This window comes from Atractosteus spatula, chromosome 19 (genome assembly GCF_055471065.1).
Source record: "Atractosteus spatula isolate fAtrSpa1 chromosome 19, fAtrSpa1.hap1, whole genome shotgun sequence".
Lineage (NCBI taxonomy): Eukaryota > Metazoa > Chordata > Actinopteri > Semionotiformes > Lepisosteidae > Atractosteus > Atractosteus spatula.
Window position 1 is genome coordinate 6,031,551 of NC_142724.1, and position 25,340 is coordinate 6,056,890.

The window sequence follows — 25,340 nt, forward strand, 5'->3', positions numbered from 1 at the left end:
ACACTTTCCCCATCGTCTACACCTGGCCAAGAGATTCCCAGAAAAGCAGCAGATATGTCCTGACAGAAAAATTAAAAATATTAACCCTAGTGAAGTGAATAAAATCACATCTTAAGCACAAACAAACAGGAATCATCTTAGAAAGGAAATCTAATTTTAACTATTGCTAGACTTCCTTCTAAGAGTTGATGGACTGACTAACAATTTAATGACAGGATATTCATAATACTTCCTTTTCCTCCAATTGTTTTGCCAATAGTACCCATCATATTCAACACTGCATTCTGTTGGGAAACACATTATTTGAAAGTACAATAGTAAGAAATATTAGTCACCAGTTCATGTGGCACAATTCGTACTGTAGACTCCAGAATTAGAATTTGGCCCTGAAACCTGTTTTCATTTGGGCTTCCCCTCTCATTCTCCTCAAGCTTGTAATGAAGATTATCAGACATGTGGTGAGTAAATATGATTCTGGGAAGGGGGGAAATGAGGCTCCTCAATGGTAGCAGATGCACACTGAAATGAGGAATTTCCTTTCTTGAAATTCACTGTTTAGTGTATGTGACCAGCATACAGAATGAACATGAAGTGCGAAGAGCACCTAATATACTTTGTTTTCAGCATTCAAACCACTGCCCATAATCAGCAGCAGAGCAACAACACTGCAAGAAGTGAGAGCATGTCAGTCTGTTGGTTTCAAACAGTTCCCTGCCTCACAGGTGAAAGTTCACCCGAAAGAGGCAGTGACATATACGCCTCATTAGAAACGGCCACATGAAATTTTTCTAACTCCTGAACTGATAATTGCGCAAAATGGACATGTGGTCTGTTAATCCGACTGATTTCGTGATTTTGCAATAGCAGTAGAGGTATTTAATACCCTGTGGTCATAACATTTCATAAAACAAAACACTTGCAAGTTAAGATTACGTTACGTTAATACAGTTACCACATATTGTAAGAACAAAAATATTTATACAAAAATAAATATTTTCAAAACATATACCTGTAAATCACTGCCCTCTTCAGATCTGGTAGTAAAGTGCATTGTGATCAAGATTCAGTAATGATGGGCTATCCTAAATACAGTAGTTTCCTGCTTGAGTGACTCCTCTTACTCAAAGCACTATGCTGCTCTTGTGTTTCCTCTCGTATAAAGGGCTTGATGAAATCTTGCAGGATTCTCCTGTGTTTTAATTAAATTGCTCTATTACAATCCAGCTGCGACCAGCCTAGCTCTGATACACCCTTAGTTATAGATGTGCTGAGCATTGCCTAGGCCAGGAATGTCTTCAAACAATTTAGTACATGCTGAATGTATTGATCTGGTGTAAATGTATACAAACACTTTCCTGAAACCAAATATTACTGAATACAATTGTTATTCTCTTACTTTACCAAACATATTAAACAGTTCACACAGACAAAAAAAAATGCAATGTTAAGGAAGCTTCCTTATATGAAAAATAAACACATGCACTCTCATCTCAGATATCTAGATATAGATACTGTAGCTTTAGATAATTTAAAAGTGAGCTGCATTTTTTTCCTTGAACAGGAACAACATAACCTTCAGTTTTCAGCAAAACACAGACCTGACCTGCTTAATATTTCTCGTTCATTAACATCATACAAAATTGCTTTCCTCTCTAGCAGATGTGTTGTTCAGCCATGACACTAAAGTTTACCGTTTAGAGTTGGGATTGGTTCACAGAGAACAACATTCCACAGAATTCCCTTTTTTTCTAAATGTAGAAGTGCAGATTTTTTCTGTCTCAAATTCTCTATAGTACTTGTTAGTCTTGTTTGAACCTGCAGAGAATTTGAAACAAAAAAAAATGAGCACTACACAACACTAATCTGGTTTTAACAAGTCACAGGCAGTCTTGAAGGTCAAGGGAAAACACATTACAGTGGCCCTGAAGATTCCAATTGCAAATGATACAAAAAATAATCATAGTGTAGCTCTATGTTGGCTCATGGAGCTACATTACCAATTTTTATGGCTCTTTCTTGTTGTGTCAGCATGGCCTTGAATTTCCTGCAACAGTGAAATGGCTGAAATATAGTATCCCTCAAGATTTGAAAGTAAAGGCCCAACCAGAGTGCTTACCGATATTGCTTCAAAAAGGACCGAAAGACCAGTGTGAATTTTGTCTCCCAAGTAAACACAAAAAACATCCCCAGTGACAAAACTACTGAGACCCAAATGAAGGGAAAATCTTTTCTGATCAAAGCACAAATAAAAACCATCTACTGCACTTTACGGGGTTAACAAGCTGTGGGTGAAAACGTAGTCCCTAATCCGCAGATAACAGTTCAACCTTGCATCTTATGGTAGGTTCTCAGTGTTCTGCCTTAATATAAAAAGTACTGCAAAATATACATGAAATACTAATATTTTAAAATAATGAATACGATTTACAATTACAGAGAAAATATCTTCCTTGGTGTGTTATACACACATCCTAGGTCACAGAGTATACGTCTCTGTTTTGGAGGCTCTTTTGAACTAGTTCCTATTTCAGTACTATAATAATAACTCCAGCAATAATAATTAAGTGTTCTAAAGCCTATGATACATCGTAGCACTGTAACAATTTCTGAACCTCCTTTTGTTTCCGGCGTTGTATTACATTATCTTAAATTACTGCTTTAACCACTCTATACTGTACATATTTGCTTTATGTATTTATTTTAAGGTTCGTTGATAGATGGAAATCAAAACAATTTTGGATAAAGCCTGCAGTTAAATAAATAATGGTCATAATAATGACAACTACAAATTATTATAATCATAACGATGCGTCGAAAACAGCGATGTCTACTGCTAAATTTATAAACATGCAATACTATACCGAATGAGAATGGTAAGTGAATCAGCATACCGTATACAGACAGACCATTCGAATTTCATCTAATCAGTCAGAATCTTAGTTAAAACATTAACATATTAGTTTAGCTTATATTACGGGAAGATAATCCTTTAATGCTAGAATATTAACCGTACCAGGCTGCCCGTTTCAACATAAAAATGCATGTTTTGTTTCTGTAAAAATGAACTCATGAACATCATGAATTCTTCCTTCCGTACAGTATATATTTCAGAGACAGTATATCAGCCTATTTCATTACCGGACACAGGTGCAGAATCGCTGTGTGATTACTACATTCACAGATTAAGCAAAGCACAGACTACTCCCCAACTGAATGCCTATTACTCCATTACTCCGTATTGCACGCTCATCAATATAAAATTATATTCAATTAACATCAGTTAATTTAATATGAGGATAAATCCCTTACCGATTCCCGGTGCTGAATAGATGAAGTAAATTGCGGAGGTGGAGAGAGAAAACAGAAACAGCAGACCAAATAATGACCTTTTCGGTACTCGAAAATATTTCCGCATTATACAAGAAATTGAATTTAAAAGCGATATGGAAAATAAAAATCCTACTTAATTTACAACATAAAATCTTTACCGAGCTGTACTACACCGTGGAAGTATTAGAATAGATAACGCCTGTCACTGAAGTGAGGAAGTGCCAGATAGCTCCTAAATCAAATCTTTAAAATTCAAATCTTATCACGGCGTAATAGTATTATTTACAGCTGGCATTTGCGGCTTAATTTTTTTATTGTTTTATTTAATAAAATTGCACCTAAGGTTAAATCTAGAGCCTCAATTTGAGGGGGAGCCGCAGCCGCTTCTGCGGAAAAAAAATGAATGGGGAGCAAGGAGCGTCCGTACATATTAACCATACCTCTGGTTTAGGGATCGTCAGAAAAGGATTGCGGTAGAGAAAAAGCTCAAAGTTAGGGAGAGTGTCCAAATTACAGCACGTTTTAAATTCGTTAGTGCTCAGCTTCACCATCTATCCGTCGTGTATGAGATAATGACAACAAGTAATTTAAACCTACTAGTGATGACAGGACAATATCTTAATATTTTAAATTATTCATATTGCAATATTAAAATAATACATTAAAATGCAGCGGTGAAATGGCAGAAAAGTGGGTCTTTGAGCGTGTAGCGACAATAGTCTAGGGCCACAGAACATCAAGGGAACATAATACTTGGACTCTGGCATTGTAATCTGTAAGAGAAAAGGAGTAGTGCGCACACTTTATTGGCATGACATTTGACACCAGTGTATCTTTAACTATTGTAATCCGTTCCATTGAAAACTAAAGTAAATAACAATTAAAAGTTCACGTATTATGATGTAATTCATGTATTCGTGTAAATAGAAGGTAATGTATCTGAGTCCTTGCTAGCACATTTACCATGTAATCTTTTATCACAGTAGTATGCAGTGCTTTCATAAAAAGTGAATAATTTAAATAATGCATTAGGAAATTCCACATCTACAGCAAATAATCTCATTCGCCTTTCAGCAACACACTACTAGATAAAACAACACCCAAGATACCTTCATGAACTTTATCGTCAGATAATCTAACGTAACAAAATATATGATCATAAAAGAGATCATGTCATTCCCATCTAAGTGATTTCTAGCTTTGACAACATGGCTTGACTGCTAGAGCATCACATCCCTTTGTGTTAAAAGTTCCTCCTGCTCTTAGTTGTAAATGAACTTTATTGCAATGCCTCTGAGGATTTGGCATATTTGAAAAAGGTCTCCTCTACCGTATGTACAAGACCAAAACGATTCAGATCTTTAGGACTGGTAATTTCTCTAGTTGCTCTTTTCCAGAACAGCATAATCCTTAAAACTTAGAAAGGCAACATTCTAAGTGAGGTCTTACTAATTATAATTATACTAGTGCAGTGGTATAATTTAATACGACATCCATTGATTTAAATTCTACACTTTTAACTTTATAGCTAAATAAACATTCTTCTTATCTTTTTCATTGGCTCCCCATTTTGTCTAAAAGGGACAACATTAGCCAGTTCTCAATCCAAAGACAGGCACAATCCTCAACTGCCTGTTTCAATTAAATAAGAATTGTGTGTTGGATGAGAGCCCCTCCCCAGTTCTCTTCCTCTGGTCTCAAACTCTCATTCCTTCTCCAGGTTACTCCATGTTTCCAGTTCTTCCTGTGACCCTGTACTGGGATCAGTTCTGTTGCTTTTTTACTCCACTGCTGTTCTTTTCTTCTTCCAGTGTGCCTGGTTCATTACCATTTTTACCTCTTTACACTTTCAAAACTCCTGCAGATCTTTCTTTGTTCTATAATCCATTTGTTCTTCTGTTTCTTCTTGAGCATGCATCCTTCCAGACTTCATTATTTTATTTTTCTTTGTTGGATTTTTGCATTTAATTAAGTTTTCATACACAACAGAGACATTTTCCATTGCTCTAATCTTTTCACTCCTTCTTTATGTATAAACACAACTCTGTGGTGATTGACTGGAATTGTGTTCATTGTGTTTTACGATAACAGTTAATGCTGATAAATTAAAACTTAGTCTTTAGCTTCAATATAAAGAAACATGGTATTAATGACCAGGACCACATAAAAATGAATTTAATTAAATTGAATGGGTGAATGTGACAAATCAGTTACTACAATACTTGGCAGATATAGTTTGCCTTGTGTTGTTGTAAATCTTGTTGTTGTAAACCTTGTGTTGTAAAAGGTTTGAAGAAGCTGGAGAATATGAATTAAAGGTTGTTAAATAATGAACGTGGTTTCCTTTCATTCAAATTTAACTTCATTTTACGATTAATCTGTGGTAAAAACTACAGATAAAAAAATAAGCGTTAAGTAAATTGTTGATGCTTATAACGTACAGCACTTTGCACCTGACTGTGAGTAAGATGTCTCAGATTTATGCACAGCAGTGGAAGTCAGTACTGGTTTGTATTAATCAATGATCTTTCTCTGGGGACATATGGGCAGATAAGTAGTATTTTGCTCACTGTCAAAGTGAATCTAGGTTTCAGATAAAGGTTTTAAGAAAGTGCACTACTGAGTTCAACACAGTGGAAAGCATACAGTGAAGGTGAGAGCTAAGGCAGGGAGGTTGGCTGGAGAGGATATGGCACACAGGAATGAGGAGTTTTCTGAAGTTAATGCGAACATGCGTGGTTTTCCTGTGCTTCTTGGGCTGCCTATGAGCATATGAGCAGGACTATTTCAGGTAAAATAATCATATCTCTGTCAATGGAAAATTATGGTAGGTGAAAATAAAAAGAAGCAGAAGCATAGCTTCATTACATAACAAAAGAGCTTTGATCCATAAATAAAACAAATATTGTATTAATAAGACAAGAGCAAAATGTTAAATGAAACAACAATTCTTGCTACTATTAGATGATACCAGTTGTGCTAATAGCCTACCATTTTTCCAGGATCACATTTCCTTGCCCACAATAAATTAAACTGCCTTCAGTGATTCTCCACATATCAGCAAATTCTTCACATATCAGCAAAGATAAGAAGGATTATATACAGTAACGCCTTGTTTATACTGAGAAGCAAAATTAATTGGTGGGCTTAAAAAATGTCATATGAGAAATTGTCACTGTTGGCACACAGAAAGCTTACTTCCTGTGGGACAAGTGCAGGCAGTGGAGTGAGTCCCAAGGCAAAGTCAATATCCTTTAATTATTTATCTGAGTTGTACAATTGCTTTGCACTAACTTTGCACTCAATAATTTCAGCTGAGCATCGTCTCCATAGTACATGTGTTTGATGTTTGATGTAAAGACCAATGGCAGTGCACTTACCTACAGCTTGTTTGTAATACACACCATGTACAGAGTATAGTGTTTTCATGAATCTTTTCAACAAAAATGGACATTGATTGTTTCATTGTCTCATTAGATTCTTTACTTAATTCAGATGAAACATAAAAACACAGGCTTTTTGCAATATAAACTACAATGTAAACTATGCATTTTGTCATCTTCCTTGTGACTCACAACAGAAATAGGACCTCGATCACTTCTTATTTCTTTAATGAAGACAGTGTCAGTGGTGAAAGCAGACCACAAGCATCACAAAAAGACCTTTATCTTCATTGCTGCCCCATATAGCCTATTCTCGCTGGTTCCGAGCTAACCTTCTCATATCTGTACTACAGCAGACTTGAAGTAATGTACAATATATCCCTTTACATATGGCAGCAGTATTGTAAGAATATTCCATAGAAATCCAATATAAGATAGGGAAGGACATGGTGGGTGGAGACAGTAACTCCTGAGATTCCAGTTGGCTCCAGATCAACAGGATACATCAGGACAGGAAGGGTTGCTTACCTTGTCTTTAAACAAAAGCTTAACATTTACATCAAATTGTGCATTAATTGCTTGCTAATTATCACTAACCAGCAGGAAAAAATAGGTTTGCATAAAAATAAAAAATAAAGGTATCTTATCTTAAAGGTATCTCATTTTGTATTTGCACCATTATTATTCTGTGGTTACCTAGGCCAGGGGTTCAAACAGAAGTGAGGGAAACATTAGGGAAAGTTTTGAAACATTACAGGTTGAGTTCAAAGCAAAGGTTTACAATTTTCATAATGAGACTTAGAAATCAGTGGAAAATCAATGGCAACAGCTTAGACTGGTTCTAAGATGAGAAAATTCACCCATTCAGGAAATAGAAGGATGGTTATAGTGTATTTTTCTTAAGGTCTTTTACAGTTCATTATGCCCCTCACTTCATTACATATACAATTACCCTGCAAGAGCCTGGTGAGATGTATTAAAATTATGCAATAAGTAGTAAATAAAATAAGAAAATTAATTATCCAATAATAGTTATTGAATTAGATCAACGGTGTTTTGAGTCGTACTCTTTCAAAATCACTTATATGTGTCTAAGAAAACAGGTTTCAATTGCCTAGTACTGCAAGTTTGGAAGAAAAACCAGAAGACGCCAGACCTTCCAGTTTAGACATTCATTCAAGTTGAGCTTAATGCTCAGTTAGGTTTAGCTACCAGCATATATACAATGTAAAAATATTTGAATTGTTAGGCTTTGTGAGTTTGAGGCACTGGAGCTACACATTCATTTGTTTCGAATCCGGCAGAGAGAGATAAGCTGAATGAAGACATACAGTACAGACAAAATCAGGGAGGCATAACAGTAACGTAACTGAACTGGGTCGTTAATGTATGAAAGCAGTTAAATAACTCCGCCCTTTGTTCTTCGTTTATATTATTAAACGCCTTTCTTTCATCACTCTTAATTCACCACAACTTTCCGTAAGTTACCATCACATCACTTAAATACCAATACAAATACACGTCTTAGCACGTTGTTTTGCACATGTATTATCCAATGAGAATATGTTGTTTAGTATCTACAATACATCACCTAATACTTTGCAGGCAAAACATACTCTAAAGTGAAATACGAAAACACCCTATATTTAAACAGTCAACATTCGTCACGGTGTGGGTTAAAACAAAAAGACATCTTTCAAATATACTGTACTACAAATCCCAGAGAAAACCAGAGGCCCCCTATGAGCTCAGGTATGAACAATGCTCTCTGGGAATAGTAGTCCAAACGTATAAATATTTATCCCTTTTTTTACCCGTATCTTATTTCTCATCCCTTTCAATTAATGCATCCCTTATTTGTTGATATGATTTTAAGAGTATCAATAATAAACAACTAGAGGAAATATCTGTGTAACCACACGACAAGAAATGATTACTACACTTCCCGACAGGCACGCTGGAAATGGGGCTGAACAGGAAGTTGGAGTGGTGATGTGGTATATGCATAATTGGGTATAAAATGGTTTCGGAGCCTGTTTTACAGCTAAAAAATGTATTTTAAATAAAAGCGTCAGCGATGCGTGTTGTAAAACAGTTGCGCTGTAAAGGGGCATCTTGCCTTTTTTTGCTGCTGTCGGTGTCTTGTCTGTCACACGGCTTAAAAAGGCAAGATATATCTGCGCATGCTAGAGCTGAAGACGACACAAGGAATGATGTTCATATCAGTAAAGCTGGTGATACGACAGGTGTTAATCAAGGAGGTGAAGAGAGGGATCCAGACACAAATCAAAATGTGCAAGGAAAAGCGTTCCTGGAAGAGTCCATCAGGTAGCTTTATTTTCTCTTGAATTGCTGCTACCTTCATTTTTGTCTTGAGTTCAGTTTCACTTATACAGTATTTCAAATTGGTGTTGTGGGTAGACGTGGGGGGCTTATTGTCTTTAATTTACTGACTAGTCAATTAAACACTTAACCTAATTATTGTCTTAAATATACGGCATTTAGAATTTTGCCTTAAGGTTGTTTGCAATTGATTTAAAACATTCACTTTCTTATTAATAAAGATGCCTATGAAACACCTAAGACCCTGGTTAGAAGTATTACATTTATACAGTTAATTAAATAATTTAACCAGCTTTGTAAGTACTGTATATGCTCAGATGGAACAATAAACAGAAGACTTCAGGCTCTCCATGAACTGAGTGTGAGACACCTGTTGTGGACAGTGAATCAGTTTGGACTGATACCCAGGCACATACAGCTAATAACAGTTGTGCAGTTATACAGTAATATATATGCAAAATAATTCTAAGTATTTGGTCATATATAATTTACTACAGCTCAATGAGGAGGTGTTCTGCACAATTTACATCATAGTAGTTGTGTTTCAGGTTTACAGCTTCATACCCATGTTGAAGAACCTTGAAAGATCCCTCAACACAATTGATTGCAATTGTTTTCCTTGGTTAATTAACATGTTAACTGCTTCATTTGCAATAGTCATCTGAAAATCTGTTAAACTTTTGTTTTGTGCTTCTGTCAATGGAATGAAACTTACAATATAGCCTGTCAAACTCAATTTTAAATCCGTAAGGATATTTTATATTTAATTGAAAATGTCATACAGTGAAAAGTCTGCATGAAAGAACTGTGTGAGAGCTTTAAAGTAGCAAGTATATACAGTAATACAGGGTCTGGGTTCAGACTGGGGCAAAATACAGTCCCAGCATCTTATATTTAAAACTGACATATGTGTAAAAATTCATCAAGATAATCACAACTGAAAGAGATAAAAAGCTTCGCTATTATATTATTTTTAGGCATAATACCTCCATTACAAGTGAATAAGATAAGCATTACTTAGAACATATTTTGCAAATCCAGCATCCAGAATGAATCATCATAACATTAACATGTCAATTAAGGATAGGTTAATTAGTCCCTAATCATCCAAGTGCAAACTCTGTAACAATTACAATTTATATGCATTAGGGAAAATTTGCCTGAAGCATTAAATTTGGATAACAGACCCATATTCACTCAGATTTATCCAGCATATTCAGGTGCTCTTAAATCCATCTACAAACACATGCTGATTAAAAAGGTTCTGTAATTCTTAAATTATACAATGCTATCAACCTTTGTGCTTACTTATGCTTATTGAGTCTTAGTAAATTATTTTAAAAATGTTGGTGATTGTATCTGTGTGATGCTTGGGTTGACAAATGGTCTATTTTTAAATAGAAAACAATGATGGGGTTTGATAAGCAAATTATCAAAAAAAAACTATTGGAGTGTCTTAGTCAAGTTTCACTTCAGCTGGTTACAAACTTTAGTGGTTAACCCATGTCAAAATTCCTCCATTGGTAAGGAAGAGTGTAAATAATGGAGTGAAAGGTGAAATAATAAAATAATTGAAAAGCAAAAAATTACACTATTCTATTGCTTCTTCTTTTAAGCATATAGTGTCATTATTACTATGCACCCACAAATTTGAACACTCTTATTATGTATTTTACATATATGCTGTTTATAGATATTGAAATACAACTTTCATTGTGTGTAAGATTTACAAGTCAATTGGTTTAAACTCATGTACAAACACATTTCAAATGGTTTAAAAATTGTATTTATCCATGTTGCTCAAGGTTATAACCTACTAAGCACATTTATATAAAACTGCTGTCCATTCAGACTGGAATCCACTCAGTCACATGGTCTTGCTGTGCACAACCACTTCAAAACTCTCACTTTTAAAGTGTGTGAAAGTCACAAATGTGAGTTTATGAATGGCAATTGGCAGAAGTTTGTTTAGTGAGTCTTATACTGAAGACTAGTGAGAATTCAGTATTATCAATTGCACAGTACTCTGTACAGTACAGTACACTGTACATGAATGCAGGTTTGGAGCTAAATCCTGTAAATGGGTAAAAAAACTTGAACACTTGGAATGAGTGACTGCTTCCCACAGTAGGTCCTTTACAGCATCATTGGCATTTTATCCCAGATGGGGGGGAAAAAAATAAAAATAAGAAAGTTTAGAATTGTGTTCAAGATACATTGTTATTTTTCCTCTGGTGTTTCCTTTGCAGGCTGAATGAAACAGAAAATGCTGGTAATGATTCAATTCATATCACCACTGCTGTTGCCAAGACAACAACCCCAGTGCCTCCCACACCTCCAAAGCCCATCCTGCCAGTGCAGACAGGGGTCCAGGCCCAGGAGGAAGAGCAGTCCAGTGGGATGACCATTTTTTTCAGCCTGCTTGTGATTGGTGAGTCCCATAGTGGGGTGGGGCACATCAGTAAATCTGGACCACTAGAACATGGTCCACCAGATTAATACTGACTAGGAAAAGAACCCCCAGAGTCTCCACTGTAGAATTTAGCAATAGGATCACATTATTTCATGTAAGTACTCAATTAACAAATGTAATGCGTACAGTATATTAAATTATATTTATTATACAGGCTGTATTTCTGTACTAGACTGTGGTTCTGTAGTCCATATTCCAGTCATTGATGTTCCAGCAGGCTATATTCATATACATTCTTTTGCTTGTCATGGGCTGGGCTCCTGTAACACCTCAATTTCCCTTCAGGATCAATAAAGTCTTATCTATACTTGGGAGCCATTTCTGAAAGCTGCAACACAATTTTCCTCAACTATTACAAACACTGGTAAAGGTAAACAATAGACGTTTGAAATCTTTCCCTCGGTCAAGTGTAAAATGTAATTCCCTGGAATCTGCAAGAATGTGTTTACCCAGTACTTTTTTAAGTTCTGCTTGTGCACTCTTGACCAGTTAGTAAAATAAAAAAAAGTTATGTACACAACTGAGAAAATAGCAGATAGTTCTAAAACTGTACACATTGAAAATCTAATTTCTATGTATTTTGTGTATTATATAGGGCCCTATAATTGTGAATCTTATATAAAAGCATAATGGTTTTGCTTTTGGAGTGTGCATTATTATTGAAAATATTTTTGCATTCAACGGACACTGCAATATTTCTTGTAATATACATTAAGATGTATTGTCATATAATTTGAGCCTCAAAAATAAGCATGTTGAAGAGCCTGCATATATAAAAAGCGCACTTTGGAATCCTAAGCATGAACAGCAGGTACTGTATGTCTCTCAGGAGTCAGACTCAAGTGTTGTAATCTATTGTCATGTCTGGCGGTATAGGTGGGACTGCTTTTAATTCATATGCCGAGCTTGGACTATTACAGTAGCCAAATTATACACTTTCACATTTCAAATGGTTTTGACTCTACTTGCTCCAGTTCAAAACATACAGAATCACAGAATTTGTTGTTTTATGTGCATGTTTATTCCTGCCTTTCACAGTTTCACTGTGCTTATACAGAATTGATTGTGTTAGCATGACATAAAAATAAGTTACACATTTGCCAAGTTCCTGGACTGATGGATGTTAAAATGTTAATAATTATGCTTACACTTTTACCAGTGCTGAGTACTAATCCTTGTGTCAGTAATCTACTGTACTACAGCGAAGTATTTTGCTTTAATATTAATGTGGAGATATGGTTTGTAATTTGGACAGGATCTCATTTACCATGGACACCCTCTTGTTAGTTCACTTGCTTTCCATTCTTATTCACGTGTCCAGTTATTTAGTGAACACATGAGGTTTATTCCATGCTCTAAAGAGAAGACAAGAAACACAGTTTGTAAAGTATGAAGCAGTTTTACAATTAGGTGCAGGTAAGTTTTGTTAGTGATCTAAAACCCAAATGTTTGCTCACAGAATAAAATGCACATGGAGCAATTGATGTTTGTTTTGACCTACCAATGTGTTTGACCATTTCTCTGCTCTTTAACTGAGTGAAATAATGAACTTTGATGACTGCACATGTCTTGACTATGGTACAGTATAGTAGGATTTTGAGAAGCAGGTGTTGTTCAGTGAGTTCTCAATGTTTAACAGTTATGGCATCTGTGGACTTGCTAAATTAAGTGGAAAAAGAAAGGCTCTCTTGCCCAGTAGCAACCAAACTCTGTGTTTAGAACTGTGCTGCACTGATGCTAATTTTAATATAATTTGAAGGGATAATAGTCCTAATTAATTGTAAAAGTTTTAACAGATGTGGCTTAGAAATAGACCTGTTTATGTGAGGAACAATTACTTTATTTCTTTAATGTGAAAGCAGTGCAGTATATATGACATTTAATAGTCTTTTTCCTGGTTTGTATTAAAATAACTTTCCATCTAAGATGGAGATAAAATAACCTGATTAATTATATGTCAGCTGTCTTCTAAAGAGAAGTGTATGGAGCAGTCATCCTGCCAAAAGCTCTCCCATAACCAACTGGAAAGTCATCAGGGAAGTTATAAACAAACACCAGAGTTACATCCAAGGAAGTGCATAACTGGCTAAAGTGAGTGCTTAGGACTCATCAGACAATGACTGAGCAAGACTGGAGTGCATGGAAGGACAACAAGGAGAAAACCACTGGCCTCCAAAAAGAAAAACATGCCTGCTGCCTGTCTGAAGCTCACCAAAGAGCACATAGATGATCCACAGGGCTTCGTGAACAGTGTTCTCTGGACAGAACCCTTTGGCTTCAGTGAGAAATGTTATGTTTAGCAAAAACCAAGACCCTCTGCCCAGCTGTCAAGGCTGCTTTGCAGCCTCAGGACCTGGATGAATTCTGCATAGTAGCAAAAGATTCTAGAGGAGAATGTCAGGCCACTCATCCATGACCTGAAGCTGAACCTGAGGGGGAGTCATGCAGCAAGACGGATATCCTTAAGAGAAGAGCAGTTCTACATCGGAACAGCTGCAGAAGAAGAAATTCCCGGTTTTACAATGGCCCAGTCAGAGTCTGGACATAAAATCCATCGAAATGCTGGGGCAGGGCCTGAAGTGATCTGTCCGTGCAAGACTGCCCTCAGATGTTACAGAGCTAAAGCCTTTTTTTTTTATAAGGAGGAATAGCCAAACTTCCTCAATGCCAATGTGAGGGAGTTAATCGGTGGTTACAGGAAATAATTAGTTGAAATTCTTGCTGCACAAGAGAGAGTCACCAGTCACTGGACCTGAAGGTTCACATACTTTTTCACACCTGAATATTGATCTTGCATCATGTGAGGAAAATACATGTTGAAAGAGTATCAAGTTATGCGTCTTTTCTTGCATCAAGTTAACTTTATTTAGTGTTAGGTCTTAGATTGAGATCTCATAACATTTTTGGTTTTGAAATATGTGAAAACTCAATGGGGTTCATATATTTTTACTCAGGACTGTATGAGTCATGGACAGCAAACATGGACCACAATTTTGAAGTTCCAAGGCTGAGTTAAACATATGCTAATATGTTTACTTTTATCAAGAGTTCAGGTGGTGATGAATGAGTATTTGGTATCCTTGTCTTAATGTTCCATTTCCTTTTGTCGTTTTAGGTATTTGCATCATATTGGTGCATCTTCTTATTAAGTATAAACTGCATTTCTTGCCAGAAAGTGTTGCAGTTGTTTCTCTTGGTAAGTGACAGAATTATTTTAATTTTACCTCTTTTAACAATGGTCTTCAGCGTAACTGATATTCAGATATTCATCCATGAATAACTCTTATGACATCTGATTGTTATGTGTATAGTACACCTCTTCAGGTACAGTAGGGGGTCAGTGAGGCTAACTCTGGCCCCGCTACCATGTTAAACATCCTTCCTTTTGATATTGATTATGATTGTTTGCAAACAAGGGGGCACCTTATATCTCATGTAACATGATTACTTAATGATTGCTTTTTAGTAGCAAGATAACCTCAGGGTCTCATCCAGTTGTGTATTAAAAAAAGTGATGCTTTGACTTCAACAACATAGACTCCCACCACCCTCTTTATGAAGTATTTCCTTCAGTTCTCCTTCCTAAATTGTGCTGACCTTGTTGTGAGAAATATGTGCTGACTACAATATACCCATTACTCTAAGGGGTCTCCAGCCCTGATCCTGGAAAAGCGCAGTCCTGGCAGGCTGTATAGTTAACCATTGCTTCATTAATTTTTTTAAACTTGAACAATGTAATCGTGATCAATTAAGAAGGTAGTTAAATGAAGTTATTTGGAGATTACTTGGTACAAAAAATATGAATGTCATTCAGCCCTCAAGAACCAGCGTCCCCTTATTTGAACATGTTATTTACTTAATTTATCAAGTATTTTCAGTCTTTAGAAACAGGTGACTTAGGGAGACATTTAAGACATATATAAGATAGGACCTGCCCAGGACCAAGACTGGAGATCTATTTTGTATGGAAAAGGGATGACAAGTAACACTGTAGTAATTTCCTTTTACTACTGGACAGCTCTTCCCTTTCTTTCCCCTTCAAAGTGTTTTTTGTGTGTAATTTCAACTTTGGTCTGTTGATGACTCCAATGTGCATAGGCTTCCTTTGTATCTACAGATCGACTGAATGGAAGATCTATGCAGATAACTAAAGTTTTTGATTCTGTTGAATTCAGTTTCTCTTCCTTCCTGCCCCTGCTCTGTGGCCTCAGGCTACCTACCCTGTCTTTCCACAGAAACTAATTAACTCTTTTCCCTGATGCTGAAAGCTGAAACTGTTGTTTTCTCCTTCCTGTCAGAAACAATTAGTCATTAAAATCCTGTTTAGGCCAAGATGCAATACAATCAATTATTGTTGAAATAAGCAGTTATATGTATATTTTATTTGCAGTGCCATTGATGTTGAATCTGTATTTGTTTTTTAGGTGTGCAGATTACAGTGGTAGCTTAATTTGCTCTAGAGATTGCTTTTCATATTGAAAGCAACATCCTTTACTGGCAATGGAAAATTGTTCTGTACCAAGTACCTTCTACAGTATTTCTGAAAATATTTATCATCTCATCTTTGTTCCTCATCTGTGTATGTAGGCTATAAACCAGAATGGTCCCTGAAAATAATTTTAATAATGGTCATTTGTCTTATTACCGCAGACACTTTTGTAATCCCCTTAACTAATTTTTCATTTTGTTTCAGGTATCCTAATGGGTGCTTTCATAAAGATTATAGAATTCCAAGAGCTGGCAAATTGGAAGGTAGGTTTTAAGGTTTAGTTTTTATAACAAAAAATGTATATAGATTAATGGTTGCCACCCTGAAAAACTATTTGTTTGAAAGAAAAGTACTTGTACAGGTCTGGCTTCAGTTTAGCTTGTATGCAAATTCAGAGTAAGTGGAGGATCTGTCTGCCTTGACTTGTTTGCATTGGTGTGCAGTACTGGAAGGGGTGATGTTTCCTTTCAGTTTTGAAATTCAGTATCGGAGCAGGCAGTTGACACTGTGTGTTTGGGAGCAATCAGCACAGATAAACAGGAAAGCTCTCCAGTTATAAAGAGTACAGTGAACCACCGTACTTGCAGAAGGCAGTTCATTTTCATGGGTTGATTTGTGTATCATTTAAATCATGCAGGAAGACATGTTTGAAAGCAAAAGGTGTTTGCTCTAGCAAAGTGGGGGCTTATGTTGTCAAAAAAGTCAAAACCATTTCATTGCAGACACCCAGGGTCATGATACTGTGAAAGAGCAGGTTGACCTTGTTGGACAAGATTAAACTGGCAGCATAGGGACTACTGTTGTTTAAATGAGGCCATGATTAGATTGCAAGGTTGGAGATATAACCTGGAGGTTGCTGATTCAAGTCCAGACTTTGAGACTTGGCATCTTTAAGAGTGGCATTGTGTTGCATGAAAGCTGGCAGGGTTTGGTGGAATGAAGTCAGCTGGGCAATTCCTTGTCAGTGTAAACAACAGTTGTGTTGAGACTGATAACACAACTCTAGATTATATTATCATTTGCCGATCCATCATAAACCAACATTGGTACGGGGTTGGTAGAGGTTACATGGCTCAAGCTCTCCCTCTTAGGCTTCTAGTTTCCTAAACTGTGGTACTGGTTCAGTTATTAGCAGTCAGTAATAATAATGTTGCCTTTATAAATGATCTTTTCTTTACTCTTAAATTAAATTTTACTAAATTATTAACATAGAATAGAGCAAAATCTCTTACAAAATGTTCCTTTGAAGAAGGCTCCTTTCTTAACTTCAACTTTGCGATAGTATTAATGAATTCTTAAATGCTATTCCTTATGGGAGAAAAAAGTTTGAAAGTTTTGTTAGTAGAAAATGAAATTGTATTGTTTATATACCCATCATTTCATAAGCATATTTACTGTGTATTTTCATCATTTCGTTGCTTCATTCTGACAGCAAACGGTGTGCCTTCAGAGATACATAACTGTCAAAAAGTGCTGTTGGCCTTTCTTCATATTGCAGAAAGCCTCATTTACCATCTGCCTCTTTTGCCTCCTTTTCCAATTATTTGAATACATCCACAGGCACTAATTAACATTCTCGAGCTTGCAGATCACTGATGCAGGGTCTCTCCTCATTATGTTGAGAGAACAAACTATTGTTTGAAGCACCGAGCCCTGTGCTGAGTCACTGATTCCAGCAACTGCAAAAGCCCATTCACTAACAAGTTATTTTTGTATATTTTCAGAGCAGGCCAGATCGAGTTTCTTTGAATAACACATTGAAATGACTTTCCCACCACCACAATTTCCTGAAGAAAACACAAATTGTGCAGAAAGCACCCAGTGCCACAATCGATACCATCTTGTATACTGTATTTATCTGTTTATGAGTGCTGAATACTGTCTGTTACATTTACAATGGTTTATATATGTCTTTATACATACCTTTATATCTTTTAGCCAAAGAAAGTGCAAATTAATAACATGTTCAGATTAGCAAGAGAGGGTTTGAAAGCAGCCAGCAGTAGTTGAAAGCACATAGTATATAACACACATTTACAAATAGAGCTTCACGGATTTATAATATGTGTTTATCTGTGCTTTGTGAGTAGGCTAAACCTGTTGATTTTGTTGACCAAAATCCTTTCCCTATGTGCAGAATATGAACTAGCTAAAAGTAATGCTGAATTTAATTATTTTTTTAGATTAACTTCTGCAATTTATTTGTGACTAATTTTGGCATCATTAGAGGTGATAATCAAAGTCAGCCTTGCTGTGTGCTACATTGACAAACATAAAGACAGTGCTGGTGAAAGTGACTTTTAAAGTGCAATCCTTCACAGTTACAAGCCTGTGTAATTTTCAAGTTGGTTACATTTAAAAAAAATAACATTAATAATACTTTTTAAACGAAATTGGGATGGAAAATGAAGACCAATTTTCCCCAGCATCTTATTCTTTGAAAAAAAAATCCCTTCTTGCAACAAATTACTTTTTAAAAGTAACTTATCCCACCACTAAAGATATGTCCAAATAATCATTCTGGATGTTGTGCACACTTATTTCTTTTCCAGGACCTGCACAGTCACTGACCAATCAGCTAGGAACCTCCACAGAATACAATTTTAAACCTTTGTGGTTAACAAGAACTAATTGAGCAGGACAGGGCTGTATTCTTCAAGGTTTTGAAATATCTGCAGCCCTGTTCTTTTCCAATCTTCTTGCAGAACCACCATTGATTGAGATAGTAATGATGATAATGGTGTGTTGGTTTGAATTGGGTGTCTCGCATTCTCCACTTGTTTTAGACCTGATACAAAGGTTGTAATAGCCAGGATAGATGATGAAAGTTTGTCTTGTGCTTCTCAAGACAACCATGCATTATCTGCCAAATAGAGGTTTTATGGATTTGACTTAAGATTCCTTATAATTTCAGTATTTCACTCTCACTGTGTAATTAAATAGATCGTATCTTAAGGTGGCTCTGCAGTCATACCTCTCTTGCCAAATCCTTTGTGTCCTTGAATCCTTTTAATCTTATCTGATTCATTATGTCATTAAATCAGTCTGCATTTCTGGTACTGCTCTTTGTGTATGCTTTTGTCATGACATGTCCAGTAAGTCAGCCTCACAAATCTTTCAAGCAAAAAAAGGATACAAAAGAAAGTAGATTAGTTTAAATATATCAGTGCCATTGTTTTCAAATTACACCAGTTCTCTATCATCAGAAATATTTTAAATAACACCAATGTGAAGTGCTATAAATAAATTCTTCAATATTTCCCAGAATTCAGCCTAAAATGAATGTCGTTAGATAATACATTTCATGGCATGATAGCAGGGAATCCTAGCAGATTAGCTGTAAGACATTGTGCCCTGTGTTTAGTATTCATCAAGTATCTTAACTGGTAATTTATTCCTAGAAGTATGGACTATGGGAGTAGTAGAAGCAGATTTGGGCTGGGTTTTTGGCTTCCTTGGCTCTTTGTGCTTCATAATTCTGCACATTGGGGGGGGGGTTGGCTAAACAAGTAGTAAGGATGAGCCACCATTCCTCACTGGCAGAAGCTGATCTGATGTAGTGATGCTTGTGAATAGCTTTCAGTAACAGGATATGTAGGTCAGGGAGGACAGCTATTGTCAGGTCACCTCCTATCTCTGCAGCTTGGGTGGAACTTGTGCGTGCTGATAAACCTCTGATGTCACAGGCCATCATATATAATAACAGGGATTTGTAATGGGGCACTAGCTGGCAACTTGCATTACTACTGGAGCTATTAGCTTAAGGTGTAAATGTTTTGAGAAGCTGTTAGCACTGTTTTACAGTGATTAATTTGAAGGTGTGTCCACCTTCCCTGTGCTGTCTTCTTCCCTGACTATTATAGTGCATGCAATGTCTTCAGGATAAGGTTAGCAGAAGCCTAACCTAACCTTTTTTTCATTAATCAGTGTTTAGTTATTTTTTAAAAATGTTCCTTGAATTTAACTCCTACCTTGATTGATTCAAACCTACCTTAAGTAAATGCCTCATTTTTGTTGTGACACTACTGCTCTTGAATAAAAGCTACATACAGTATAGAAACATTTTGTATAGAAAAAGGTACATCTTGTAACATGCAAACATTCTGGTCCTTTAAAAAAACTGATTAAACACTGTTAATGTCCCACACGGAATTTTAGAATCTCAAATGTAATAGCCAGCCTTTGAATAAATGCCTCATTTACTTTAAAATGAATGCCATGATGTTGGTTCAAGGTAATGCACAACATTTTATCTTTTTTTTTTAAATGTGTCTTTGCTGCATAGGTTTTTCCTCTCAAGCACTACATGTACTGTATCTTCGGAGAATTTTTCCTGTTTTTAAGAAGTCAATAATTTTTGTTACAAAGCAATATCTTTTAAGTGAGCTCCTTAACAAGTGCTGATCGGTTGAATAGGTTCCGAGTTTAATTGAAGGCCCTAGTAAAAGTCTCACCCATAATGACATGTTTTTAATTCAGCTAAGGTAACTGTGGACAGCTGTGAGTTCTTAGTGACCTATGCCCAATACTGCAGATTTATGCTATAGGCTATACATTTAAAGAAACTGAAAAGTAATGGAATTCTGTCTGTCTATTTGTAGGAAGAGGAGATGTTTCGACCAAACATGTTCTTTCTTCTGTTACTGCCACCGATTATATTTGAATCAGGATATTCACTCCATAAGGTAAAGAGGATAATTTGCATGAAGGATCTGAATATTTCACTTTTATCAGATGGTCCTTTGTGTGACATTTAGGTGATGCTTGCTGTGCCAGCTGGGCGTTCCTTTGACATACCTATTCTTGTACACTAAAAATAAAGCAACCCATGTTTAATTATTACTTATGGATTATTAAATTATTCATAATTCTTTTGATTTCTCATATTTTTTGGGACATATTTCCAAATCACATTTTGCGCTCACTTTCTTTCCAGGGAAACTTTTTTCAGAATATTGGTTCCATCACCCTTTTTGCTGTGATTGGCACAGCCATATCAGCCTTCATTGTGGGAGGAGGCATTTACTTCCTTGGACAGGTGCTGTCATTTATAAATACTTTTATTTTAGTTTACTTTTCTGACGAGTCTCGTAAATTTCTTGAACCTTGTAGAAAAAAAGAAAAAAAAACATTTGCTTTATTTTTACAGAGAACTGATATTTAGGTTTAGGCTTTCCAGTGAAGGCATTTTTAAAGAGAAATAAACTGTTTTTACAGGTTTCTCCATGTTTTATTGTTTTAGCATTTATTGGTGGGCAACTATGCTATTTTTAACAGAAAAGGCATCGATGCTACATTGAAAAGAAGTATTTTTAATGCAAAAGAACTGCATTTGTTTTGTTCCAACTAGTAAGACTTACAGTAAGTGCTTTAACACCTGTATTATGTTTTGCATTAGTGACATCTACAGTCCCACACAGTAGAAGAGAAACCATTTCAAAGAAAGTGTTGCAAATTCTTTTTGAGTATATTGCCAGCTTCTTCACTTAGTTGTAACTCCAATCTCAGGAAAACTATTGTCATGCTAAATGCAAAAATGTTTCCCAATTCTTTTTCTTTCAAATTTTCAGGCAGATGTTATTTACAAGATGACAATGACAGACAGGTAAGTTTTTCTTTTTTGTGACCTTGTATACAAAAATAACTGTTACCATTACTTTCTTAAAGTTGCGCATTTGTTAATGCTTTGCTACCAATGATTTACAGACCACAAAAATATTTACATGCCTGCAGTTATATACTGTATCATTAAATAGTAGGACTTTTCCTTATGCACCAAATACTTTCCATTTAGTCGTGCAGTTTGTTTGTGATGTTTGTGAAATCTCTCTGCCTGTATTTCTTAATCTCTAGCTTCGCTTTTGGTTCTCTTATCTCTGCTGTGGATCCAGTGGCAACCATCGCCATCTTCAATGCTCTGAATGTGGACCCAGTGCTCAATATGCTGGTGTTTGGAGAGAGCATTCTGAATGATGCTGTTTCCATTGTACTGACCAAGTAAGCTCCTTTCCTGTGAACTAGAAAGACCTAACACTATCTTACATGTAATTTGTTGTAAACGGCTGTATTTGCATTTGTTTTGTTTTCAAAGCTACAGTATACGGTATTTAAAAAATCTGAAGTGTAATCATATTAAATACAGGTAACTACCAAAATAAAGGAAACGCCAACATAGTGTTTTAATAGGGCCTTGGGCTGCCACAAGCCCCCAGAACAGCATCAGTGTGCTTGAGCATAGATTCTGCAAGTCTGGAACTCTGAGAGCCAAAACACTGGTCCTCTCCACCATTTGTTTATATGAAACCAAGATAGAGATAGATAGATAAGACTTTATTAACCCCGTAGGGAAATTGATGTGAGCATGCAAGCATGATGGGATGATAATTGCTTAATTTGCTCAGGAACCACACCTGTCTGGAATACTTTGTATCCCTCATTTACTCAAGTGTGTCCTTTATTTTGGCAGTTACCTGCACAATGTTAAAGTGATATTACTGGGTTCAGTTTTAACAAAGTTGTTTTCTCAAGTTGAAATTTCTCAAGTTTTGTTGTATGAGTATACATAAAGTCAAAATAGAAGAATTTGTTCATATTTAAAAAAAAATTCAATTCATAGATGCATCTCATCTTTGTACCTATCATATATTTTCAACATTTGTTTCTGTTTGAAAGCAGATGATTCTTAATAATTAAATACTTTGTAAGAATACAGTTAGCATTAACATTATTCATTTTCTTCACACTAAATTCCTATGCAGTGCTTATCAATCTGCAGTAATTACAGTTCATATTCAAGATTCACATATGTCTTTAAACTGCAGGTGCTTGAATGGTCTAGTGCCCTCAGCAGGTGTGAAATTTACCTGGTGCAGGGCTTGCACACTTGTTCTTGATTTTTGTTGTTGTTTTCCACAAAGAACTGTGGTCAGGAACACACACATCTCGGGTATTGCTTGGCTTCTGTTTTTTTTTCTGCAGTTAGTGCTTTAAAATCCACAGTGTTTTTGTTTTTAGATTTGCTGTTGAAATGGCAGTGCTCTGCCCATCTAACTGGCCTAAACCATACAGTATGATTTTAACTTTTAAAAGATAAGAGAATAGCAGGTGTCCTACTTTTATTCTGTTTATTTTCAACCTGTCAAACTTATTATCTGACTCATACAGGAAATGGACATAATTCTTTACCCGCTGGTTAGGAAGAATGTTTCCTAAGGGTCATTTTTTTTTTATTTCTTAGACACTTGCAGACACATACAGCTTGTATGCTTTATCCACTTTTACTGGCTTTTTCTTGGAATTGAAAAGAAGAAAATCTGACAGCATATCTCTCAAAAGTGCCTTTTCTTTTCTTGCTACTCTGGTCAGAAAATCTAACTGTGCATTTTGTGTGCATATGTGGGGAAGTTTGGGTTAAATGTGCCATATGACGATACCGAGGTATTTCTTGGTGGTTTGAGAATTTCCTGTATGCTCTACAATGTAAAGGAATAACTTGAGGTTCTACTACTGACATTTAATGAATGTCTGAGGGGGGACCTGCGTCAGCACGCGTTGGCAGTAAAGGAACAAGTAAAGCTTATTTTCATAGTGGAAAAATAGAAAGAAGAAACAACTTTTTGCCTTTTGAACTTTTTTCAGGTGTATGTATTCTTTTAACTCTTCAGTTGTTAAACTGAAGAGATTTAGCAGCAAACCAAAGTAAACCTTTTGGAACCAAAGCAAATGAGAAGAGCAGGAGAGCATGAGAGCAGTTTAAGGAATGTTACATACTGTAGCTTGAATGTACAAAAGAAATGGCAACAGGCACACCCTAATTTCTAATAAATAAGGCCAAATACAGCTAGATCCTTGCTGCTTAATTGCTGAAAAATATTTCCTTAGCAGTGCCGTTTTACTTTAATAGATTTTAAAAATACTAGCTAAGCAAGTGGAAGTTTATAAATGGCATTTTATTCCTGCATTAATTGATGAAAAAGAACATACATTATTTAGCTGCTGCAGCTGCACCTCAGAAAAACTGTAAACAGATTTGAGCTGCCTGCTGGAACTCTGTGTCAGGATATGTGGTCTGAATGTTTTGCATAGTGCCATATCCTGATTGCTCTGATCGCCATCACAAAGACAAACCCTTGCATACTGGACCAGCAGTGTTGAGGCATGCTCAACTGGCTCAGTAACTGTGCAGTACTACCGGGTTTGACACACAAGCAGCAGCATGCAAGTTGTGGTTAGACACCAGAGATGAGGGACATGGTTCAAATCCTGTATAGGACACTGCTGTACACCCTTGGTTTCTAGGTCATTACTGTAATAATGTATAGTACTACAACAATAAAAGTCTATATTCCACACAAGCTGATATTAATGACCTGTGCTGGTCTCTTTGACATCATCGGTCCAATTCAGAAATATGTGCGTTAAATTACTAGTTCTAATTTTTGATTAGATTATATAATGCATAATTGTATATGATTATAATCGTATTGACCCTGTTAGTATCAGATTATATAATAGGTTGGGTGTTTAAGCAATGCGTAAGGTACACAAAGTGAATCTACGCATTGCGTTGCGCATGGCTTGTGTCCACTTTAGGTGTTTAATATTTAGGTAATTTAGGTAAAACTGTGTTTAGAATACTATTCTAGTAGCGTATATGCTAAAAGTTTGAATTAGCATATACGCTTGTGCAATGAATGTCTCAGAGAGAACAATATTGTTTCTCTTCTTGACCTGCTGTAAGTATTGAGTGTGATGCAGTCCAATAGGAAAGCTGTACAACTGAACTACAGAAAGTTTGTGTTGTCCAATACATCAGTTAGGGTACTTGCATACAGTATTTAAATACATTGGTATATTGAAGCATTCGTGATTTCTTTTTATCACTGTAAAGGATTTATAGTAAAACCTGTCCCAGAAGTTTGCAGCAAAGGAGCATATTGCAGCAAATGGTACCATGTGTATTTATACAAAAACATGGATTTTATGGACTGTTGCCTTAATTCTAAGGTACTTGGTAGTGCTCAGCTTCTACAGACCAAAGGCTGAATTAGCTCTGACTTGTAACTAATTTTTCTGCAAAGGTTTAGATGGTAAAGAAGAATAGACTCATGCACAGTAAAAAGAAAAAAAAAGTAAAAGTACCCAAATACTCCCCGAAGGTTTATAAGTCCAAAATAAAAATGCAGAAAGTTTTATTCTTTTTGCAGTCCTACAATATGAATCTTGGAGCAGAGTGCCTTGATTTGAATACCAAAAAAAAGTATAGACATCCTGTTGATATACAGTGACAAAAGCAGTTTGTATCTTGGGAGCAGAATAATTG

General features: G+C 36.0%; 2 protein-coding genes across 3 annotated transcripts in view; one reads left to right on the forward strand and one right to left on the reverse strand.

The window, feature by feature from the left end:
* Positions 1 to 3,735, reverse strand: part of b4galt5 (beta-1,4-galactosyltransferase 5) — a 36,818-nt gene extending 33,083 nt beyond the window's left edge. For both annotated transcript variants that reach the window (XM_088937666.1, XM_088937665.1), the window contains exon 1: positions 3,310 to 3,735. In XM_088937666.1, the coding sequence (XP_088793792.1) occupies positions 3,310 to 3,415 (106 nt within the window). In that variant the 5' untranslated portion in view covers positions 3,416 to 3,735. The remainder of the gene's footprint in view (positions 1 to 3,309) is intronic.
* Positions 3,736 to 8,684: 4,949 nt separating this feature from the next.
* slc9a8 (solute carrier family 9 member 8) overlaps positions 8,685 to 25,340 on the forward strand; it is a 29,541-nt gene continuing 12,885 nt past the window's right edge. Inside the window, exons 1-8 of the mRNA XM_088937604.1 lie at positions 8,685 to 9,041; positions 11,306 to 11,487; positions 14,645 to 14,725; positions 16,223 to 16,281; positions 20,620 to 20,703; positions 20,955 to 21,056; positions 21,589 to 21,623; positions 21,872 to 22,015. Of these exons, the coding sequence (XP_088793730.1) occupies positions 8,791 to 9,041; positions 11,306 to 11,487; positions 14,645 to 14,725; positions 16,223 to 16,281; positions 20,620 to 20,703; positions 20,955 to 21,056; positions 21,589 to 21,623; positions 21,872 to 22,015 (938 nt within the window). The 5' untranslated portion in view covers positions 8,685 to 8,790. The remainder of the gene's footprint in view (positions 9,042 to 11,305; positions 11,488 to 14,644; positions 14,726 to 16,222; positions 16,282 to 20,619; positions 20,704 to 20,954; positions 21,057 to 21,588; positions 21,624 to 21,871; positions 22,016 to 25,340) is intronic.